Source organism: Bos javanicus, chromosome 15 (assembly GCF_032452875.1).
Source record: "Bos javanicus breed banteng chromosome 15, ARS-OSU_banteng_1.0, whole genome shotgun sequence".
Classification (NCBI taxonomy): Eukaryota; Metazoa; Chordata; class Mammalia; order Artiodactyla; family Bovidae; genus Bos; species Bos javanicus.
This window is the reverse complement of record NC_083882.1, coordinates 35506379-35531181: the sequence shown is the minus strand read 5'-3', so window position 1 is coordinate 35531181 and position 24803 is coordinate 35506379. Positions and strand designations below refer to the sequence as shown.

At 43.7% G+C, this 24803-nt stretch overlaps 1 protein-coding gene and 1 non-coding gene across 2 annotated transcripts; both read right to left on the bottom strand.

The window, feature by feature from the left end:
* Positions 1–18363: 18363 nt before the first annotated feature.
* On the bottom strand, positions 18364–21170 carry RPS13 (ribosomal protein S13). Its single transcript, XM_061440675.1, has 6 exons — positions 21064–21170; positions 20869–20917; positions 20616–20694; positions 19483–19652; positions 19067–19167; positions 18364–18459 (listed from the first exon to the last, which is right to left on the bottom strand). The coding sequence occupies exons 1-6, from the start codon at positions 21084–21086 to the stop codon at positions 18426–18428; spliced, it is 456 nt and encodes a 151-aa protein (XP_061296659.1). The 5' UTR covers positions 21087–21170; the 3' UTR covers positions 18364–18425.
* LOC133227207 (small nucleolar RNA SNORD14) lies at positions 19808–19897 on the bottom strand. The gene has a single exon (XR_009729760.1). It is a non-coding gene; the product is annotated as a small nucleolar RNA SNORD14 (small nucleolar RNA).
* Positions 21171–24803: the final 3633 nt, after the last annotated feature.

The following is a 24803-nucleotide window of genomic DNA, read 5'->3' as shown; positions in this document are numbered from 1 at the left end:
TTTCTTTCTCTTGACTGGTCCTAGGGAAGGACTATATATAAGACAGTCCTGCTGAAATAACATATCACTAAGCCATCAGCTTTTTAAAAAAGATATTTTTTTTTATTTGGCTGCACCAGGTTTTAGTTGCAACATGCGAAATCTTTTAGTTGCAGCGTTTGGAATCTAGTTCCCTAACCAATGATCAAACCTGGACCCCCTGTTTTGGGAGCATGGAGTCTTAGCCGCTGGACCACTAGGGAAGTCCCTAAAGAGCTTATTATTAGTATATGGCCCAACAAATAGAAGGTGCTCAATAAGTAAAAATTCCTTTCTGTCTTCGACTCAAACATTTACTACCATTTCCCTTTCCTCCCTTGTCCCACCCAGCAGTATCTTCATCTGTGCATTTGATCAATACATATTAATTCAATACATATTATATGCCAGGCACATGTCTAAGGGTACTTACACCTGTAGGTGATTGCATAAATCAAACACCATCCCGCCTTGCCTGCATGGAGCATCTAGTCCCCATCTTCACATCTGGCAATTCTGACCTGTTAATTCCTGCCTCCTTAGCTCTATACAGGCCATCCCTCCACACAAGCCTAAAGCAGCTTTCCCACTCTATTCCTTCAGAATCTGACCTAAATTATTCTCCATGGAGCCTCTGAACCCTCAGGGACATTCTCAGCAGAGGGACTGACTCACTAGAGCCTCAGCCAGCTCCCTGCTGCCCTCTGGTGGGACTCCCTGGGACTTATGGTCCCACTAAATCTCTGGGAACTGGGGCTCACTTGGGTAGGCAGGTCCAAGAGATCTGTGCACCCACAACATGCTGGCTTTCCCTGGACCCTGTGGCTCAAGGCTGGGATCTGTGTGACCCTGAGTCTGAGCCAGAAATGTCCCAAAAGCCATTACTATCAGAGAGTCAGTGCTGTAAGGGAGGGCAGTGATACTGGTGTGTCTGTGTGTGTCTGTGTGTGTCTGTGTGTCTGTGTGTGTTGGGATGAGGCGGGAGCTTCAGGTGAAATACCTTTAATAGAATTCTTTCATTCTTTTACTGTGTTGTTGTTGTTTTTAAATCTTGCATTGTGTTGTTGTATTGTTCAGTAGCTTAGTTGTGTCTGACTCTTTGCAAGCCCATGGACTGCAGCATGCCAGGCTTCCCTGTCCTTCACTATCTCCCAGAGTTTGTTCAAACTCACATCCATTGAGTCAGTGATGCCACCCAACCATCTCATCTTCTGTTACCCTCTCCTCCTCCTGCCTTCAATCTTTCTGCATCAGGGGCTTTTCCAGTGAGTCGGCTCTTCACATCAGATGGCCAAAGTATTGGAGCTTCAGCTTCAGTTCTTCCAATGAATATTCAGGGTTGATTTCTTTTAGGATTGACTGGTTTGATGTCCTTGCTGTCCAAGGGACTCAAGAGTCTTCTCCAACACCACAGTTCAAAAACATGAATTCTTCAGCGCTCAGCCTTCTTTATGATCCAACTCTCACATCCATTCATGACTATTGCAAAAACCATAGCTTTGACTATACAGACCTTTGTCAGCAAAGGGATATATCTGCTTTTTAATATGCTGTCTAGGTTTGCATAGCTTTTCTTCCAAGGAGCAAGCATCTTTTAATTTCATGGCTATAGTCACCATCTGCAGTGATTTTGGAGCCCCTAAAAGTAAAGTCTGTAACTGTTTCCATTTTTCCCCATCTATTTGCCATGAAGATATGGGCTTGGATGCCATGATCTTAGTTTTTTGAATGTTGAGTTTTAAGCCAGCTTTTTCACTCTCCTCCTTCACCTTCCTCAAGAGGCTCTTTAGTTCCTCTTTCTTCCATTAGGGTGGTGTTATCTGGATATCTTAGGTTATTGATATTTCTCTCAGTAATTGTGATTCCAGCTTGAGCTTCATCCATCCTGGCATTTCACATGACGTACTCTGCATATAAGTTAAATAAGCAGGGTGACAATATACAGTTTGACGTTACTCCCTTCCCAATTTGGAACCAGTCCGTTGTTCCATGTCTGGTTCTAACTGTTGCTTCTTGACCAACATACACGTTTCTCAGGAGACAGGTAAGGTGGTTTGGTATTGCCATCTCTTTAAGAATTTTCCACAGTTTGTTGTGATACACACTGTTGAAGGCTTTAGTTAGTCAATGAAGCAGATATTTTTCTGGAATTCCCTTGCTTCTATGATCCAACAGATGTTGGCAATTTGATCTCTGGTTCTTCTGCCTTTTCTAAATCCAGCTTGTACATTTGGACGTTCTCGGTTCACATAAGCCATTGAAGCCTAGCTTAAAGGATTTTGAGCATTACCTTGCTAGCATGTGAAATGAGCTCAAATTTGGAAAACTCAGCACTGGCCACGGGACTGGAAAAGATCAGTTTTCATTCCAATCCTAATGAAAGGCAATGCCAAAGAATGTTCAAACTGCTGTACAATTGCACTCACTTCATTTTTATCTTGTACCCAAAGCAATCCATACTCTTCCATAAACATCAGAAAATACAAAACATGCAAAAGAGAGATTTAAACAACTCACATAATCCCGCCTAGAGACCATTTCCGCTCACACATGGAACAGGAACACAGGGGAAAGGGCACTAGGCCTTTTTTTTTTTTTTTTTTTTTTTTTTAGAAGTAAATGGTTTATTCTTCCAACTAAATTCCAGTACTACAAGGGCAGTAAAACAATGATACACGGTGGGGGGAATGCAGCTATAAACATTCGTTAAAAAGACTGATAGAATAAATAAAAACTACCAAAAAAAAAAATCCCAACAGGGAAATCATATAAACCCATTTGAAACCCCAAGAAGTCCTGGAATACAGAAATGCCCTCCTCCTCCACTAGTTCATAGGAAGCACTGTAGGCTATTTGCTTAATAATGTCCTGGGATTACATCCTAAATTATTAACAACTGGTTATAGCTTGGTTGTAGTGCACAATTAAAATCACACTAACTTCATCTGAAGTGTCTTTCTACAGTTTTATTTACACAACCAGTGAAGGGCATGTTCTTAGAATACCAGCTTTAATCCTTTCCAAACATATTAATAGAAGCCAAATTGTAATGATACAGCAAATGAGGCCACTGGCATTAATACAGGTAGCAAAGGTCCACATCCGGGTGGTATTGACATCAAGGAAATTTCCAAATCCGGTTGCTGCCTAAGAGTGGTTGCCACTGACGAAAGCTTGAAATAACCTGTATTCACAGAGGGGTATTGGCATTGCTGCATGTCATAATTGGGACCTCTTGCAACAACTCAACAAGGAACAAGGCAGCCCATAAATGCAGAAAACGTGATTCATGAAACATAACTAGCAGGCTGTTCTCCATATCGTCGCAACCCCCTTCTCAGAGCCTCACCTCATCCACACACAAAGCAGCATCTTAGTGACTCAGACAGTAAAGAATCCACAAACCAAGCACCCCAGTAAAGGGCCTCCTCTGGCTTTCTTCCTCTGTGACTCTGAGTCCATAGGCCCAAGCAGTCCCCTCATCAGTGAGACCTTCAGACAGTTACATCTTCCAACTATTTTAAATATTGAAAAGCTGTAAGGTAGGCTAAAGCAAATTACAATTAGGTTAAAAAAAAATCCTGAAAAAGTTCTAAAAATGGACAGAAATGCTTAAAAACTATCACACAGTTGAAAATTGCCTTAGGAAGCAAAAAAATAGCCAACACTATAGGAAAAGAAAAAAACCAGCAACTGGGGAATACTCATTTTTGATCAGGTCTTTGTTTCAATCAAAATGTTGTGTCCACAAAAATGCTTTTAGAAAAACTGCTTTCAGCACAATGCCACGTCTCTGTGTGAGGTGTCCAGGAAGAGCTTCCGTCTAGCATCCCATGTCCTTGGAAGAATTTTAAGATCCCTGCTCCTGGTGAACAAAGACGAAGTTTGAGATCCCTGCTCCTGGTGAAATAAACGTCAGACCAACTGCGAGCTGCAGGTACCAGGCGAGCACTTACTGATTCCCTCATGTCAGGTTCTGTGCTGGACACTGAAGACTCAAGGCAACTGGAAGGTCCTGCCGTCTTCCCTGGGCAGGGCCACAGCCAGTCATATAGGACAGACAGACAGACCCATCCGAACGTGACTCCAGTTCAGGGTGAGATGAAGTGAGAACTAGGAGTCGTGGTAAGTGTAGAATGGCCGGGAACCCGCTGTCCTGTCCCTCTACCAGCCAGGAAGCTGTAGAAACTTGGCCTCCCCATCCTCAGTAAAATGTTCCCGCCTGTTATTTTTGCTGTGAAACACATTATCCCAATACTTAGTACCTTAAAACAATCACTGAATTATTCTAAGGATTCTGCAGTCAAGAATTCAGATAAGAGACTCCCCTGGTGGTCCAGTGGTTAAGAATCTGCCTTCCAATGCAGGGAACACGGGTTCTATCCCTGGTCAGGGAACTAAGATCCCACCTGCCAAGAGGCAATTAAGACTGAGCAACACAACTACTGAGCCTGGGTGCCTCCACTAGAGAATCCTGCGCCACAATGAAGATCCTGCCTGACGCAACTAAGACCCAATGCAGCCAATCAGTTCAGTTCAGTTGCTCAGTCGTGTCCGACTCTTTATGACCCCAGGGACTGCAGCACGCCAGGCCTCCCCGTCCACCACCAACTCCTGGAGTTTACTCAAACTCATGTCCTTTGAGTCAGTGATGCCATCCAGCCATCTCATCCTCTGTCATCCCCTTCTCCTCCCACCCTCAATCTTTCCCAGCATCAGGATCTTTTCAAATGAGTCAGCTTTTCGCATCAGGTGGCCAAAGTATTGGAGTTTCAGCTTCAACATCAGTCCTTCCAATGAATATTCAGGACTGATTACCTTTAGGATGGACTGGTTGGATCTCCTTGCAGTCCAAGGGACTCTCAAGAGTCTTCTCCAACACCATAGTTCAAAAGCATCAATTCTTTGGCGCTCAGCTTTCTTTATAGTCCAACTCTCATATCCATACATGACTACTGGAAAAACCATAGCTTTGACTAGATGGACCTTTGTTGGCAAAGTAATGTCTCTGCTTTTTAATATGCTGTCTAGGTTGATCATAGCTTTTCTTCCAAGGAGCAAGTGTCTTTTAATTTCATGGCTGCAGTCACCATCTGCAGTGATTTTGGAGCCCCCCAAAATAAAGTCTGTCACTGTTTCCATTGTTTCTCCATCTATATGCCATGAAGTGATGGGACCGGATGCCATGATCTTAGTCTTCTGAATGTTGAGTTTTAAGCCAACTTTTTCACTCTCCTCTTTCACTTTCACTTTCACCAAGAGGTTCTTTAGTTCTTCACTTTCTGCTATGAGGGTGGTGTCATCTGCATATCTGAGGTTATTGATATTTCTCCCAGCAGTCTTGATTACAGCTTGTCCTTCATCCAACCCAGCGTTTCATATGATGTACTCTGCATATAAGTTAAATAAACAGAGTGACCATATACAGCCCTGACGTGTTGTTCCATGTCCAGCTCTAACTGTTGCTTCCTGACCTGCATACAGATTTCTCAAGAGGCAGGTCAGGTAGTCTGGTATTCCCATCTCTTTAAGAATTTTCCAGTTTATTGTGATCCACACAAAGGCTTTGGCATAGTCAATAAAGCAGAAATAGATGTTTTTCTGGAACTCTCTTGCCTTTTCGATGATCCAGTGGATGTTGGCAATTTGATCTCTGGTTCCCTTGCCTTTTCTAAATCCAGCTTGAACATCTGGAAGTTCACAGTTCACGTACCGTTGAAATGCAGCCAATAATAAATATTAAAAAAAGAATTCAGATAGGCTATGGCAGGACTGGCTCAGGGCCTCGGCTGAGAAGGTTGGGTGGCTACAGGAGACTTCAGGGCTGGGCCAGGAGTCACATGGAGACACCCTCACCCAGGTGCCCAAGTATGCTGGCTAGTGTCCAGGCCTCCAGTGTGGCGGATTCCAGGGCACCTGCACATGGCCTCTGTGTGACCTCGGCTCTCAGCTTGGAGGTCTCAGGGTCAACCTTCCTACCCCGAACCTGAGTGTCCCAGGTAACAAGACTTTTTCTGCCCTAGCTTCAGAAGTTCTGAACTGTCACTCCTTTTGAATTCTATTATTTAGAAGCAAATCACAGTCCTGGCAGATTAACAGGGAGGATGACTGGACCCCAGCTCTTGAGTGGAGAATGAAGAGTGTGGGTCTCCCCTACCCAGCACGGGGCCGTGGACCTGAGCAGAGACCAGCTAGACATGGGTGGAGGTAAGACAGGAGAGAAGCTGAACTTGTCTCTCCTTGGGCAGTTTCACTTGACTGTGGCTTCAGTTTCCCTGAAGACTCTACGTCTCCAGTCCAGAGCTTTCTTCTGAGCTTCAGACCTGTATGTCCAACTACCTGCCTGCTTTCTCTTTCTGTGCCCTGGTGTCTTTTGGAAAATTGAGATGCTGATACTCTCTATTAATAGAGTGACCACCAGAATCCCACCACCATCCTCGGGCTTCCCTTGTGGCTCCGCTGGTAAAGAATCCACTTGAAATGGGGAAGATCTGGGTTTGACCCCTGGTTTGGGAAGATCCCCTGGAGAAGACAAAGACTACCCACTCCCATATTCTGGCCTGGAGAATTCCATGGACTGTATATAGTCCATGGGGTTGCAAAGAGTCGGACACGACTGAGCGACTTTCACTTTCACCACCACCCTCAGTTCTTACAGCACCAGGCCCGGCTCCTCTGTAGCACTTGTTACCATTGGCACCTGCACTTGTATGGTGATTCTTTAATATCTCTCCCCTCCAAACCCCTGCAGGCTCCATGAGAGCAGGGACCATATTGGTTATGCTCACTGTTACATCTCAAAGCTTAACATAGCAGTTGACACACGGTTCAGTAAATATTTGTTGACTGGAATGATGATGGATGGATGAGAGAGGAGACGGGCCAGGCCCATTATTAGCATCTCGAAGATGCTGCTGAATGAAGAAATAAAAGGGCAGGTTGGGCAGAGCCCAGGAGATGACTCACAGATACAGCTGATTTTCCAACCTTCAGGCAGTTGCAGGCCCAGAAAGGAATCTGTTATGATGTAAGAAAAAGTGATTCAGTCAGGACTGGAAACACATCCTTCCTGCCCCAGGGCCTCTCTTCGGAGGTGCTGGAGACTTGAAGAGTTTCACTGGCTTTAGTTTCAACTCTTCCTGCTTGAAGAGTTTCATCTGCTTTAGCATGGCACTGCCAGGGACAGGGCTTGGAACCTAGCTGGTCCAACCTCCTTCTTTTCTCTAAGGATCAGCCAGGCAGGGAGACTTGCCGGAGTTCACAGAGCAGTGTGGGGGACAGTGCAGAGATGGAGAAGGCCAGGCTCAGGCACCAGCAGCCTGGGTTCCACCCCAGTTCTACTGTGTGCAGACTCCCCGTCCCTGGCTCGTCCCCCTGCAGTACAGGGGGCCTGAGTCTCATCACCTAAAGGGTCTACAGACCACAGCCCCAAGTCCCAGTGCAGCCTCCTCAGTGACGTTCCTGCCAAAACATCAGGTGACCCCTGATTTCCGTTCCCAGTCCCAACCACTCCTTATCTTGCTTTCAAAGGTCAGAGACCTGTCCTGCTCAGACAGTAATCCTTTCTGCAACGTTGAGTGTGTCACACCTCAAGCTGCTTAGAAAAAAACAGGAAGAAATGAGACTTTGTTTCTAAAATCTAGCATCCAGTTTTGGTGGGTGGCCTCATGTTAGCCATGTGACCTTGAGCACGGGACTTTACCTCCATTTTACAAGAGGAAACCAAGGCAAAGAGAAGTTTAATAATTTGTGAGGTACAGGGTTACTGTAAGGGTCCAGTGAGATTATGGAGGCAAAAGTGTGATCATAAGGGCTCGATCCTGAGTTAAGAGGTGGTTAGCACTTGGGGTAATTTGTAAATAATAGCACTTTAGTTCATTTTCTTTGTTTTAGTGTAGGGCTTTACAGTTACGAAAGCAGTCGGGCCCTTTGAATCTTTGTGAATTTGTTAATAAATAACTGTATTCGTGTTGACTCTCAAATAATGCATTAGACCCTCTAGGAGATGTATGTGTGCATATGTGCTCAGTCATGTCAGGCTTTTTGTGACCCCACAGACTGTAGTCCACTAGGCTCTTCTGTTGATGGAATTTTCCAGGCAAGATTACTGGAGTGGGTTGCCATTTCCTTCTCTAGGGGATCTTTCTTACCCAGGGATCGAACCCACGTCTCTGGCATCTCCTACATTGCCAGGGAGATTCTTTACTGAGACACCTGGGAAGCTCTAGGAGATGTATATGCTACTCCGATTATGGGATTTCAGACACTGCAACAGGTTGGCTAGAGAGATTTAGGGCAATTGGGAACATGCAGGAGTGGGGGATGGGGGCGGTTTCTATCTGAGAGAGCATAGGATACCCAATCAGTCTTCCATGAGGACCAGTCTTGTCCCAGACTTTGAGCCAAAAGCCGTGTTGGCAGGGTGTGAGGGCCGGAGCTGATGGCCCTGGCTGAGAGGATCCCAATCAGTCCAAAGTGCCCTTTCCCTAGACTGGAAGAGCAGAGGCTGGCAGAGCAGGACCCCAGGTGACACAGGAGCATCCCACACGTCCAGCACTAGGTGGTCTCTCTGTCCTCCCTGAATTCCAGGCCCAGCATCGTGGATTCCCACTGGGACACCACAGAGGCAACCCAGAAGTGCCAACCTCCAGCCCGCTGGCCAGGCCTGAGTGAGAAGAGCAGAGCCCCAAGGCAGCCTCTCCCTGCTCAGCTCCCCCAGCCCAGCTCCCCCTCAGGCACGCTGACTGCCAGCAGCAGGGAGGACAGTCGCCTTGGAGTGACAGCATGCTTTGTGCTTTCCAGGTTCTTTTTCCTCTTGTTTCTCCTTCCCCTGCACCATGGCCTTGAAGTGGAGCTCCATGTGAGGCCCAGTAGACATGTGGGGAACTGCTACCCAGCAGTAACATCTAAACTTCTTTTGAGTGGTGAGCTTCCCGTCCTTGGAGGAGTTCAAGCAGAAACTGAAGGAGATCCCAGCCCAAATGAAACAGGAGGTCGTGTGGACTCCAGTCCTGTGATCTCCCACCTGCTCCTGTTTCTCCAAGTCCTATTTGCACCCACCCAGGCTGTATGAGCATCCCACCACTTCCCTGCCTTCCTGGCCTCACCAACAGCAAATACCTCCATGTCTCCTACAGAATAGTCCAGTAGCTTGGCTAGTTCTTTTCCCAGCTTTTTTTCTCCCTACCACTGAGTTCATCAGCCAAACCAGAATGCTCACTGGACCCTCACAGTGCACACACTCCCGCCTCCATGCTTTGCTCATGCTGTTCCCTCTGCGGAGGAGGCTCTTTGCCTCGAGTGCACCCCTCCCCACTTTCTCAGCGGCTCCTTCGAGATCCAGTTCATTTGCTGTCTTCTCTGTGAAGCCCTCCCAAACTCTCTGATTTTTCTTTATCACTGTACCTCTGTTAACTAACTTCAACCTTGCGAGGTTTACACGCATAGTAACTAATGTGCCCTACCTCACGCTAGTCTAAAAGTCTTTGAAGGTGCAGGATCAGGTGTGAGTCACCTTATTAATATCTGGCATAGCACATGTGTGTTGAATGAATTAGTGAATCGAGACCCTAAATTGCTGTTCACCACTACCTAGGAGAATGCTTGTCACAAAAATGCTCAATAAATATTTGTGGAGTGAATGAACTGTGTTTGTTACTCTAGACCTCATAAACTTTTAAAATGAATTATGTTGGGCATGCAAAACATAGAAAATAACAAACTCTGTACCTGCCACCCAGTTTATGAAATAAATATGACAGACACAGTTGAAACTCTCTGTGCAGCCCTGCCCAGTCTTGTCCACCTCTCCCCCGGCGGAGTCACTGTCTTGCTCTGGGGGTTTATCGTTCTGAATCTGCTGTTACACACGGCACAGCAACCGGTAGTAGTGCACGAAGCAGTGTGACTACAGGCGAGGCTGGGAACTGGGACCAGCACCAGTTTAGAGCTGAAAGGCCACGCTTATCCTTAGTTTAAGAGAACACTAATTTTTACTCACAGGTGAGGAAATGAGAGGGAGGGAATTCCCTGTGGTCCAGTGGGGTTAGGAATCTGTACTTTCACTGCTGAGGGCACAGGTTCAATCCCTGGTTGGGAAACAAGACCCTGCAGACCACGCAGTGTGGCAAAAATAATAATAATAGAGACAGAAGCAATATTAAAAAGTACTTAAATTCACAGACTTCCAGAGATTTAAAATTTTGATTTCTCTAATGGATATATTGTCATATATTAGGAATTAGCAAAAATGTTACTGTTAATAATTTTTAAATATAGAACACAGGTCTTTATTATTTACACTTCTCTTTTTTAAAAAATTAGTAAATGGATAAGAGGCGTGGAGGTGTAGTGATAAGGACCCCAAACATCCAAAGGGCCTTAGTTTGAGTTACCTTTTTTGAGCCCCAACTTCCTCATCTTTAAAATGGGGATAATTTTCTTAATTAAATGAATTTATGTCAAACCTTCTTCCAAAGAAGTCTAGAATAAACTTTTTGGGAAGTTGTGAAAATCAAACAACAAATGTGAGAATGCTTTTAAATTATAAGTAGCTGCAGGTATAGGTAGGTAGTTTCGCCAGCACACGTGCCCCTTGTGGTCAAAAGAGTAACTGCATTTGGATACAACAGCTCACTGGGAAAGACCCTGATGCTGGGGCAGATTGAGGGCAGGAGGAGGAGAAGGTGACAGAGGATGAGATGGTTGGATAGCCTGACCGACTCAACGCATGGGTGTTTGAGCAAACTCCAGGAGATAGTGAAGGACAGGGAAGCCTGGCATGCTGCAATCCATGGAGTCGCAAGAGAGTCAGACACAACTTAGTGACTGAACAGTATACTGCACTGCGCAGTGGGCATCAACAATTCAGATCCTCACCAGGGCTACTAAACATTGGAAGAAAACCTCTAATATAAAAGAGAAACAAACGAAAAATGGGCTCAGAGAAAGCAGACATTATACAGGGACAAGAGGGTTAAGATTATCATTAGTGTATTCAGAGATACGAAGATGTATCTCTGAAACTTCTATAAAAAGAAAGTTCAGGGAACAAAGATGAGCTCTGAGCACTGGTGAGCTGGATCTGGCTAAAAAGAGCTCACAAGAACCAACTGTTACTTTTTGAGGAATTTTGCAAAATAGGCGCAGGGCATTATCAAAAATTAAATTATATAAACTGAAAGATAAATTATATTCAAACAAACGTAAGAAATACTCAAAGCTCATCACTTCCCAATTAGTTTACATCAATTAGTTTATATTGTTTTATTATCATCTATAGCCTTGAAGTCATTTATGTTTATTGTTTTTATATAGGCAAAATATCTATAGTTGGTATACTACTAAGCAACGTTTCCCAGCTCCACGCTGACATCCCACTGGTAGCCTGGAATCAGCCATAGTGGGAGATTTTACATCCCACAGTTGGTTAACGCTATAGATCAGGTTTTCCCCTCCACACCCCTGAGAGTTAAACATTTACCAACATACATAAATATAATGTTACATATATATATACACACACACAGCCGAACATACATGTAACAGTATTTACCAATGTACCACTGGCTCTGGGAAATTAAAAGTATAAAGGTAGAAATGGAAAAACTTAGTAAGATTGAAAGATAAAGTTGAAACCTCTCAGAAAGTAGGAAAAGCAATGGACAACAGTTGGTAAGAGATAAAAAATTTAGAGGCTCAGTCCAGAAATCTAATGTGCAAATAATGAGTTCTAGAAAGAGAACATAGAAAACAGTGTGGAAGAAATATTAAAGGAATAATTCAAGAAAATTTCCCAGAACTGCAAGAAAATTTTGAAACAAATAGCTCACTGAGTACCGTGCAGAACAAGTAAAAAAAGATTAAACCAAGGCATTATTGCAAATCTCAGAACACTAAGCAATAAAGAGATGATCCTAAAAAAAAAAATCAGGTCAAGAAAAGAAAGTGGAGTTGGCTACTTTCCTTCTGTCCTCCCACACCCCCTCCACTCTGCTCTGCTGCCTAGGAAGCTGTTTATGGCCTCTGTCAACAAAGGTTATAACAAAAGCATGGGGAAAAGAATGACATTTTTGTTTTTAGCTAAAAGCAATAAGCAGTGCTAAGCCTTTTTAGGAAAAATTATTTCCAGTTAAGAGTCTATTCCCAAATACTATCATTCAACAATGAGAGTTGAAAAACTTTTTCCAAGATCTCAAAAGTTTTTTTCATCCCTTGCGTACATTCATTTAACCAATGTTTGAGAACCTACTATGTGCCAGACATTATTCTCAATTCTAGGAATCAGCAGTGAACAAACAAGGTCCTTGCTCTAATGGGGCTTTCTCATAATCTGAAAGTATCACGCAGCACATCAGGTAGTAATCAGTACTCTGGGGAACAGCAGGACTCGGGGGTGGAGTGCTGGGGTAGCAGGGAGCTCTTTTAGATAGGGCCTCTCTGGTTGAGGTTACAGTTAAACAGAGACCTCAACAAAGGAGCAGGCCATGCTGATGTCTGGGGGAAGAGCCTTCCAGGCAGATGAACAAGGGCAGCGGCCTGGGCAAGTGTGAAAGGAGGCCTGTGTGACTGGGAAGAGTGGCAGGAGACGAGTAGAGGCCAGCTCACGGTGCCCGTTGTGTTGGCTGCTTTCCTTTAGTCCCCCCACACCCACTCTCCACTCTTCTCTGCTCCCTGGGAAGCTGTTTATGGCCCAGTCAACAAGCTCCCTTGACCTCTGGCTTCCTGTGAGATTTGGCCAACGGGAGGCCCCTGCAAGAACTCAGATGGTGGACGTCTTTACTGAGAGCCCCACTTCTGTCAGATGACCTTCAGCAGCTTGGAGTTGCCCTGTGTACTTCAGGCTGGAAGTGGGGGGTCGGGGGGTGGGTGCCTAATACCTCTCCAAGGCTGCCAGCTCCAGGGAATGGCACGCAGCGAGCCTGGTGGCTTCCATAAACCCCTCACACCTCTGGGAAGAGTTCCTTCAATACACACTCTCCAAATCCCGCAATTTGAGTGTGATATCCACCTGTTTTCCTGCCAGGATCCTAACACTCCCTTGTAGAGCTAGATAAAGAAACTTTAAATTTTATTCTGAAGATGGAAAACCAGTGGAGATTTTTGAGTATGTGGGAAAAAGTCCACTCTACATGCTGGGCATATCAATAGTAAAGACTTTGGTGGGGGTCACAAGTGGTAAAGAGAACAGTTAGGAAAGGGCTTTCACAATAGTAAGGGTTACAGAAGGCAACTCAGATTGGGGTGTTTGTAGTAGAGGTTATAAGTGACCAAACTGGGGAATATGTTATTAAGATCAAGCCAAGAGGATTTGGTGACCAAGTGGGTATGTGGTATAAGAGAAAAAAAGGCAAGGATGATTTAGGAATTTGGTGTGAGGATGAATCAAGCTGCCATTTGTTAAGACAGATATGTCTTGGAAGAGAGTAGGTTTGAGCTGCAAAAATGGAGTTCAGTTTGGGATAAAGGCCAGGTGTGTATTAGAGATCTGACTAGGGATGCTGAATTGGTGGTTGCATATCTAAGACTGGATTTCAGAGGTCTGTGCTGGAAGTAGGAATTTTAGTGTAGTAACAGCAAAGATGGGCTCCCCTCGTGGCTCAGTGGTAAAGAATCCACCTGCAACATGGGCTGCTGTCCACATGATCACAAAGAGTCGAACACAACTGAGCACTGCTCTGCATTGCAATGCAGGAGACACAGGTTTGATCCTTGAATCAGGAAGATCTCCTGGAGAAAAACTGACAACCCACTCCAGTATTCTCACCTGGGAAATCCCATGGATTCCCATGGCAGGCTACAGTCCATAGGGTCACAAGAGCTGGACAAAACTCAGTGACTAAACATCAATGAAAGCTTCTAAAGCCACAGACTAGATGGAATTTCCTCGGAGTTGGCATAAACAAAGAAATGAGGTCCAAGGATTGAGCCTTCTTTAAGAGCTACCAGAGGATGTTTCACCAAAAAGGAGTAAACTGAGAAAAGAGGAACATACATGATGTGGAACTGGGGACTCTTGACACCGGAGGCAGAAAGAATCTCCTACTGACAGCAAAGGACACTCCAGAACTATAGGTCTCATGAGTAATCTAGCTGGAGCTAGAGGATGAGTGTCCTGGAAAGGATATCATCAAAACACAAGAACAAATCTGATTGAACATACTGAAATTTAAACTATGGTTCAACATCTGGGGATGAATTAGAGACAGGAACGTAGAATGCTAAGCAGATGGAAGAACAAGGTAATTACTAACATTCTAAGTATAAATTATACATATTATATAAAACATTATCTAACTGTGAGAATTCCAGATGAAGAGGTATAAACTAAAAATCAAGAAATCATAATAGAGTTCCCTAGTGGCCTGGTGATTAGGATTCCAGGCTTTTGCTATTGAGGTCTAGGTTCAGTCCCTTGTCAGGGAACTGAGATCCCGCAAGCAGTGTGGCACGGCCAAGAAAAAAGGAAAAGAAATCACACTACGTTACTGGGACTTCCCTAGTGGTCCAGTGGCTAATGCTCTGCACTTCCAAGGCGGCAAGGGAGGGTCAATCCCTCACCAGGAGCTAGATCCCACATGCCGCAACTAACACCAAAAAAAGAAAAATGTTACAGCAATTCCATATATATCCAAAAGAATCGAAAACAAGTACATGTATATGAATGTTCATAACAGTACTTTTTGAAATAGCCAAAAAGTGGATGCAATCCAAATATCCATCATCTGATGAACACATAAACAATTATGGTATATACATACCTTATTATCCAGTGGGATATTATTCAGCCATAAAATAAATAACCTAGGTAACATGCTACAATGTGAATGAGCTCCCAAAATACCATACTAAGTGAAAACTAGACATTAAAGGTCATACATTGAATGATTCCATTTATAGGAAATAACCAGAATAGGTAAACCCTTATGAACAGAGAGCAGACTGGTGGTTACCAGGAGCTGCAGGGCGAGAATAAAGAGTGCTTTTTGAGTATAGTGTTTTATTTTGGGGTGATGAAAATGTTTTAGAACTAGGTAAGGGTGGTGGTTGCAGAATGTACTAGGTACCACACAACTGTTCACTTTTAAATGATGTATTTTATGATATGTCAACTTCACCTCAATTTTTAAAAACAATGTTTAGAAATCATTACATGTCAGGAAAACTGAAAGGGGTTGTCCTAGGCATTATACTGCAAAGTGGAAGGGGCTGTTTATAGTGAAGTCCAATAAAATGGTATATGACTTTTAAAACCACATATATGGATAACTTCAGCTAAAAAATAAGATCAACATCTATCACTTGAAAAAAAGATGATTTTTAAATAAAGAGAACAGTTGTTGAAGGAAACCTTGAAATCCTAGGAGCTCATATATGGGTAGATCTGGAGTTATATCCATATGCTGATACCAACTCTGTCAAAATAGATACTACAAAGAAAAAGCGTATCGGAATCTTTGGAAAGAAAGGATAAATGTCTAAGTCAGGAAGACAGATGAAGACAGACGATACTGTAACAGAAGGGAGAAACAGAAAAAAAAAAATTTAAACAGACTAATCCACTTAAAAAAGAAAATGATCATTAGGGGAAAACGTCAGAGGCAGTATCTTAAAGCTTCTATAGCAAAAATACCATAAACACAAATCAAAAGGCAGAGAATAAATTGGGGGAAGTATTTGTAACAGAAAAGAGTAACATCTGGGAGTATCTCAAGGTAACTACAAGGCAAATTAAGAGTACATAACATCTTCTATGGAATAAGAACCCACAACCAGGACATAACGAGTAAAGATTATGGGATGGTATTTGCAGCATGATGTGATGTCCATGTGCAAAGTGTCTCAATAACACATAGTGATTTGGAGAGACTTAGGGTTTTCTCTTCATGACTCAACTGCTTAGTTGCTGTGTCTGACTCCGCAACCCCATACACTGTAGTGGACTGTAGACCACTAGGCTCCTGTGTCCATGGAGATTCTCTAGGCAAGAACACTCGAGTGGGTTGCCATGCCCTTCTCCAGGGGATCTTCATGACCCAGGGATGGAAACCAGGTGTCCTGCATAGCAGGTGGATTCTTTACCATCTGAGCCATCAGAGAAGCCCTGCATGACTGCCACATATTAAGAAACTCATGTGATCCTCACAGTAACTTTTCATAAGATTCATGAAATTGGACCTCCCAAACCACATGGCCACCAAGTAGCAGGACTGTTTCTGAAAGCCAAATTTGAATTTTCTGCCCAGTCAAAAAGACTGCAGGTGGTTTTTTACATTTTGAAGGAATTAAAATACCTCCAAACACATTCAGTTCAGTCGCCCAGTCCTGTCCTCCTTTTTGCGACCCCATGAATTGCAGCACGCCAGGCCTCTCTGTCTATCACCAACTCCCGGAGTTCACTCAGACTCACGTCCATCGAGTCAGTGATGCCATCCAGCCATCTCATCCTCTGTCGTCCCCTTCTCCTCCTGCCCCCAATCCCTCCCAGCATCAGTCTTTTCCAATGAGTCAACTCTTTGCATCAGGTGGCCAAAGTATTGGAGTTTCAGCTTTAGCATCAGTCCTTCCAATGAACACCCAGGACTGATCTCCTTTAGAATGGACTGGTTGGATCTCCTTGCAGTCCAAGGGACTCTCAAGAGTCTTCTCCAACACCACAGTTCAAAAGCATCAATTCTTCAGCGCTCAGCTTTCTTCACAGTCCAACTCTCACATCCATACATGACCACTGGAAAAACCATAGCCTTGACTAGATGGACCTTTGTTCGCAAAGTAATGTCTTTGCTTTTGAATATGCTATCTAGGTTGGTCATAACTTTCCTTCCAAGTAGTGTCATTTAATTTCATGGCTGCAGTCACCACCTGCAGTGATTCTGGAGCCCAAAAATATAGTTTGACACTGTTTCCACTGTTTTCCCATCTATTTCCCATGAACACATAGTCCTGTTTAATATTTACAGTAAACTGCTGGCTTGAAGGCAAAATCATATGTAAATACTTCATGTAATTAAAAGAAAACCTAGAGATGCTTTGATACATCAAATGCTCCACATACTACCAACTAGTTTTTAGTCCAGAGCCATCAATACCCAACTTTGCCTACCTTACCTGGAGTTCGCAAAGATCTTCCTGCTAACCTTGTTTAGTTGTTACTCTTGGAGAAGTTTACCTTACGTTATTTCTTGGTTTATGACAGTTAACCACTTTTAAGACATAAACACAGCAGCATGGGGATTAGAAAATTACATCTAACAGTAGGGCTTGAATTGGGTTTGGCAGAAACCAACACAATACTGTAAAGCATTTATCCTTCAATTTAAAATAAATTTAAAAAGAATTAAGTAGAATTTCCACACCTGTTTTCCCCACTAGGATGTGGGGCTTAGTCAGTTTGCACCCAACAGAGCTGGTAGGCAAGTATGTGCAGTGTTCTGAAGAACAAGGAAGATGAAGTGGGTGTCTCTACCCTCAGAGCCCAGCATCCCACAAGACATCAATGCTACTTATGATACTAGTCTCTTAAAAACAAAGGGCTTTGCCCGACCATGTGATTTTGAACACAACTTTGATTACTGCTTTGGTTAAAGCTTAAGGGATTAAACATTTATTCAAGTGATAAATACCAAAAAAGTGGTACATACAAATGGCTTGAATTTTCTGACTCAAAGGGCTTACCTTGTGGTAAAGAATCCGCCTGCAATGTGGAAGACATGGATTTGATCCCTGGGTAGGGAAGATCCCTTGGAGAAGGAAAAGGCTCCCCACTCCAGTGTTCTGGCCTGGAGAATTCCATGGAGTATGGTCCATGGGGTTGCAAAGAGATGGACATGACTGAGCAGCTTTCACTAGGTTTTAAGAATTAAATATTCTGACAACACCCAACTAAGTAATTTTTATCATCATTAGCCATCCAAAAGTTGCCAGCTTCATGGAGCTGAGCTCATCTCATGGTTCTTCCTGTTCCCTGAAGCCATTCTTCCTTATGTTTGAGCATCACTCACAAGACTGGGATCAAATATTACTTCTAAGGTCCCTCCATACTAGAGATGCCCTCCTCTCCAGAGACACTTTGATGTCTATTTCTGATACTACACTGTAGATAACATGAGAGATCTACATCAAATGTATCCAAATTACTTAGAGACGTTTGTGAAAATAATGTTACCACTTTCTGGTTTCTTCCAGTACCCACCAATCACAGTGAAGTTACAAGCTGCTCAACTAGTTGAGCAGTGAAGGGATGCAATGGATAGATGCTATCTTATTGCTCCCTGTGGAATCACACAATTCTAATGCTGGAACACACATCCACATTAAACAGATAAATACACAAATTTTTGGACCAAAAAAAGTTACAAAACATGGTTCTGTTAAACAATGATTTTATTGCTTTAGTACAATACACAAATTTATGCAACCAGGGCAGAGGCTGTGGATGACTCACTGAAAGAAAAAAAAAAGGGGGTGGGGGGGAGAGCTGGGTTAATAAAAAAAGTCCTCTATATTTATACATAATCTGTTAAAAAAAAGTCCTCCATATTCACACTCTCTGAAAACAGCTATTTCCTAACAGTTAAAATAAATCCCCAATATATAAAATGCACCGAACAGATCAGTTCCTGGAATCAGTTCATTGTGATCAACCATAATATGAAGATGGTCACTTAGGCCTCCAAGAACTGGCCAGCACAAGGAAAAACTTTTCTGGTGGAAACTGTGAATGCTAGGATGTTAATCATCACAGTGAGTTATCTATGCAAAAATTAAAACAACATAAGCACCCAGGAGCAAAATAACTTAAATTTTACCCACAATCTGAAAGTGATTTAAAGAGCACGTTTGTGCTCTAAACGAGTCTACAGAAGAACCACCCTTTGTATCAACAAAACACAACCGCTCTACCTGTCTATGACTGTTTTCTTGCTATAATTAAGAAGTGAATATAGGCTCAATCTAAAACATCTATGAGCAGTCCTTTTACTGTAATTACTACTCTATTTAATACTTGGCCAACTCCTATTTTTGTCAACAAAAAGGGTTGATAACTTACTATTTCCAATTAGGGGGTAGGACTCGTTTGGTCTTGTAGTATCGAGCCAACCGGTGAATACGGCTCTCAATCAGAATCAGACGGAATTTAGCATCTTTATCCTAGAAATAAAATTGATAGAATTCAGGAAAACCACTTAAAACTAAACATCATTTTAACAGAAGAATGCATAGACACCCTGCACTTTAATGAAAAATTGCTTAGTGTTGTTAATAGAACCAGAGCCTAGGGTTTGTGTGGCTAGATTAGGTCCTTAAGGGAATTTAGGGAACTAACCCCCACCCCCACCCCAGAAATCTCTTCTGGTGAAACATTTCAAAGCAAACACTGATTTGTTTGTGCCCCTTGGATAATTCAAATCAGAGGCACTGTATTTTACTAATATGAATTTAGTACAAGCAGTCTCATCCTCTTACCTTTCTGTTCCTCTCAAGATGCTTCCTAACAGCAACAGCTTTCTTAATTAAATGATAGAGATCCTCAGGGAGATCAGGAGCAAGTCCTTTGGACTTAAGAATTCTCAAGATTTTGTTGCCTGTCACAAAACGTACTTGTGCAACACCATGAGAGTCTCTCAGAATCACACCTGGAAAGGGAGTAATATAAATTCCCACATCATACATACAAACTGGAGCATGTGATGTCAAGACTGAGATCAAGTCACTTTCCAAGTTTCCCATCTGCAAAACACAGCTTACTTTTTATACATCAGACACCAACAACAGAATGCACAAGCGAAGCTCACTCAGACATCCAAGGAAGGTTTACCCAACACTAAGGAAAACCTTTCTGGTGGAAACTGCGAATGTTGGAAGACCATCATTATAGTGAGCTTGCTAGATTACAGGCCACCAAAAAAAAAAAAAAAAAAAAAAATCAAGGAGTCGTCAAAACAGCACCACCTGATTACCCCACAGTCTCTCTCTCTACATATATACACACACACACATTTCTGATTATGTATAACATCTCCACTAGACCATAAGCTCAACAGAAGGCTATGGTGCTTTTTTACAATGACTGTATTCTCAGGATCGGGGATCACACAGCTGGCAAACATTTGCAGAAGGAAGCCATTTGCACAAAGTCACACACAGCTGAGGTTCAAACCACATCTGTTAGAAAGCAATGAGCACTCAGAGCAGCCAGTCCCAGCTTCACTAACAGCTGTGTGATCTGAGGCTTGTTTATACAGCTGCAACGTGCCTCAGTTACCCCAACTTCAGGAAAACGTCTACCATTTATTTGAAACTATGGCTGTCAGAATTAACTCGGGTCATAAAATGGAAAGGGCTTAGAACCACGCACGTAAGAAGAGTGCCCAGCCCAAAGAAAATACTCATTAAAATTTGGAGCACATTTTAATTATTTCACCGTCTTTCAAATAAGACCTTGAGAGTTCAGCAAAGGAGGGCTAGGCCTCGGTCAACAGTAGTCAGGAAAACGAGCAAAAATTTTTCAAACCACATGTGAGACATTTAGCCCCACTGTTTTTCAGCACGTTACACGAGGTCAGGAGGAAGAGGCTACATTAAACAGACTGACTCACCGATCTGTGAGGGAGTCAGGCCTTTCTTGGCCAGTTTGTAGATCTGCTCCTTCACGTCGTCAGAAGTGAGCTTCAGCCACTGTTCGCGGGAGAGAAAGCGGCCTTAAGACGAGAAATACGGGATGGAACCGAAGCGCAGCGGCCCTCTCCACCCTCAAAACTGCGCTCATGCACACGTGGTCCGCATCTTCGGAGCAACTGATGGCACCCCCACCGCCTCCCGGCCTCTCCTCGGTACCCGCACGCTACTTACGGTGGGGACGCTGCGGCGGTAGGGCAGAGCCGACTGGGACAGGCCCTTCCTGGAGAGAAAAGCAGTATCGGGGTGAAGAAGCAAGCCCCGCCAGAGCAGCCCCAAACCTTACCCCCTCGACCCACTGCCTACGCTCCTTCCTTTCCCTCCACCCCTAGACTCAGCCTTGCAACCCGCTCATAAACCCTAGCTCACCCGGGAGCGTGCATGCGACCCATGATGGCGGCGGTGTGGTAGCAAAAGGAGAGAGAGGGTGGGAGAGCCGCAGGAAGCCACCCTCCACGCAGGAAGTGGCCTCACACGTCCTGGCTTCCGCCCCTGCAGGAGGCGGAGCTTCGCTGCGTATTTCCCGGCGTCCGCCGGGAAATGTACTTCGACGTGGACTACACTTCCCGGCAGGCATCGGTGTTTGAGGCGGCACTAGGCTGGAGCGGAAAAAAGGATCCGCTTCCGGCTTGGGCAGTGGAATCCAGACGAGACACTGCTTATCCAGGATACTGCGGCTTTGGTTGCTGGACTGGGAGTGCGCTTGGAGCACATAGAGCTGCAGGGGTTCCCCGGCCTTGGGCAAGGTGGTTATCTGCGTCCCCGTGGCCCAGCGAGTTTGGGCGGCAAAGTTCATCCATACACTATTGCTCATCCACTCAGCTGCGCCCAGGCTGGTCTTGACACTAGTTACCTCAAGTGTGTCCCTCCCCTTAAAATATTCACAAGGGGGAATTCCCTGGCCGGCTAGTGGTTATGATACTTGCCTTCACTGCCTAAGGCCTCAGTTGGATACCTGGTCAGGGAAGCAAGATCCACCAAGCCTGCAGAGCATGGCCAAAATTAAAAAAAAAAAAAAAAAAAAAAGCTTAAAAAAGCTTACAATAGCAGGACGATAAAGGGCTGCCCTTAGCCAACTGGTAACACTTCTTATCTCTAATTGTAACCTTTCAGGGGAGGGGTGCCTGACTACAAGCTGTCTGGTCCTGACCTCTATGTCATTTCACAGTCATTTTACATTTTTTAAAAAAACAAGTACCTAATCCATCCTCTGCTTTCCCTGTTGGTAACCAAAGTTTGTTTTATATATGTCAGTCAGTTTTTAAAGTAAGTTCCTTTGTACTGTTTTTTAGATTCCATATATAAGTCAATTCAGTCGCTCAGTCGTGTCAGACTCTTCGCAACCCCAAGGACTGGAGCACACCAGGCTTCCCTGTCCATCACCATCTCTGGGAATTTATTCGAACTCATGTCCATTGAGTTGGTGATGCTGTCCAACTATCTCAACCTCTGTCAGCCCCTTCTCCCGCCTTCAAACTTTCCCAGCATCAGGGTCTTTTCAGATGAGTCTGTTCTTTACATCAGGTGGCTAAATTATTGAAGCTTCAGCATCAGTCCACCCAATGAATATTCAGGACTGATCCAAGGGACTCTCAAGAGTGTTCTCCAACACCACAGTTAAAAAGCATCAGTTCTTCAGTGCAACTCTCACATCCATACATGACTACTGGAAAAACCATAGCTTTGACTAGATGGACCTTTGTTGGCAAAGTAATGTAGTATTTATCTCTATAATCTTTAGGTCCACTCGTGTTGCTGAAATGTCATTATTTCATTCTTTTAATGGCTGAGTAATACACACTGGGGCTTATCTTGTGGCTCAAGCGGTAAAGATTCAGCCTGTAATGTGGGAGACATGAGTTCGATCCCAGGCTTAGGAAGACCCCTTGGAGAAGAGAATGGCTACCCACTCCAGTATTCTTGCCTGGAGACTTCCATGTACAGAGGAATCTGGCGGGCTATAGTCCATTGGATTGCAAGGTCGGACACAACTGAGCTAGGATGTACACAGCATCTTCTTTATCCATTGCTCTGTTGATGGACACTTAGGTTGTGTCCATGTCTTGACTACTGTAAATAGTACCACTCTGGAAAAGGTCAGTTTTCATTTCAATCCGAAAGAAAGGCAATGCCAAAGAATGCTCACACTACCATACAGTTGTGCTCATTTCATGTGCTAGCAAGGTAATGCTCAAAATATTTCAAGCTAGGTATCGGCAGTACAGGAACTGAGAGCTTTCAAATATACAAGCTGGATTTAGAAAAGGCAGAGGAAAACAAGAAAAAAAAAAGAAGAAAAAAAAAAAAAAAGAATAGAAAAGGCAGAGGAACCAGAGATCAAATTGCCCACATCCCAACTTCCGTTGGATCATAGAAAAAGCAAGGAAATTCTAGAAAAACATCTACTTCTACTTCATTGACTATGCTAAAGTTTTTGACTGTGTGGATCACAACAGGAAAATTCTTAAAGAGATAGGAATACCAGACCACCTTACCTGTCTCTTGGGAAACCTGTATGCAGGTCAAGTAGTAACAGTTAGAACCGGACGCTAACAATGGACTGGTTCAAAATTGGGAAAGGAATACGTCAAGGGTGTATATTGTCACTCTGTTTACTTAACTTATATGCAGAGTTCATCATGTGAAATGCAGGGCTGAATGAAAGATTGCCTGGAGATATATCAACAACCTCAGATATGCAGATAATACCACTCTGGTGCAGAAAGCTAGGAGGAACTAGAGAGTGAAAGAAGAGAGTGAAAAAGCTGGCTGAAAACTCAACATTCAAAAAACTAAGATCATGGCATCCAGTCCCATCACTTCATGGCAAATAGATGGGAAAACAGTGGAAACAGTGACAGATTTTATTTTCTTGGGGTCCAAAATCACTGCAAACAGTGACTGCAGCCAGGAAATTAAAAGGTGCTTGCTCCTTGGAAGAAAAGCTCTAACAAACCTAGACAGCATATTGAAAAGTAAAGACATCACTTTGCTGACAAAGATTCATATAGTTAAAGCTATAGTTTTTCCAGTAGTCCTGGACAGATACGAGAGTGGGACCATTAAGAAGGCTGAGTTTCTTTAATTGTGGTGAATAACTGATGCTTTTTGATTATGGTGCTGGAGAGGAATCTTGAGAATCCCTTGGACTGCAAGGTCAAACCAGTCCATCCAAAAGGAAATCTATGCTGAACATTCATAGAAAGGACTGATGCTGAAGCTGAAGCTCTGGGACTTAGGTCACCTGATGAGAAGAATGGACTCATTGGAAAAGACCCTGATGCTGGGAAAGATTGAGGGCAGGAGGAGAAGTGGGTGACAGAGAACAAGATGATTGGATGGCATTACCAATTCAATGGACATGAGTTCGAGCGAACTCCTGGAGATAGTGAAGGGCAGGGAAACCTGGCATGCTGCAGTCCATGGGGTCTCAAAGAGTTGGACGTGACTTAGAGACTGAACAACAACAATGAACATTAGGGTTCATGTACTTTTCAAATTAAAACCTTTGTCTTCTCTGGATATATGCCCAGAAGTGGGGCTGCTGGATCATATATTTTTTTTTTTTTTTTTTTAGTTTAAGGAAACTCTATACTGTTTTTCATAATGGCTGTACCAATTTACATTCCCATTAACAGTGTAGGAGGGATCCCTTTTCTCCATACCCTCTCCAGCATTTATTTTTAGGCTTTTGATGATGGCTATATTAAAAAGCAGAGACATTACTTTGCCAACAAAGGTCCGTCTAGTCAAGGCTATGGTTTTCCCAGTGGTCATGTATGGATGTGCGAGTTGGACTGTGAAGAAAGCTGAGCGCCAAAGAATTGATGCTTTTGAACTGTGGTGTTGGAGAAGACTCTTGAGAGTCCCTTGGACTGCAAGATCCAACCAGTCCATTCTGAAGGAGATCAGCCTTGGGATTTCTTTGGAGGGAATGATGCTGAAGCTGAAACTCCAGTACTTTGGCCACCTCATGCGAAGACTTGACTCATTGGAAAAGACTCTGATGCTGGGAGGGATTGGGGGCAGGAGGAGAAGGGGACGACAGAGGATGAGATGGCTGGATGGCATCACTGACTTATGGACATGAGTCTGAGTGAACTCCGGGA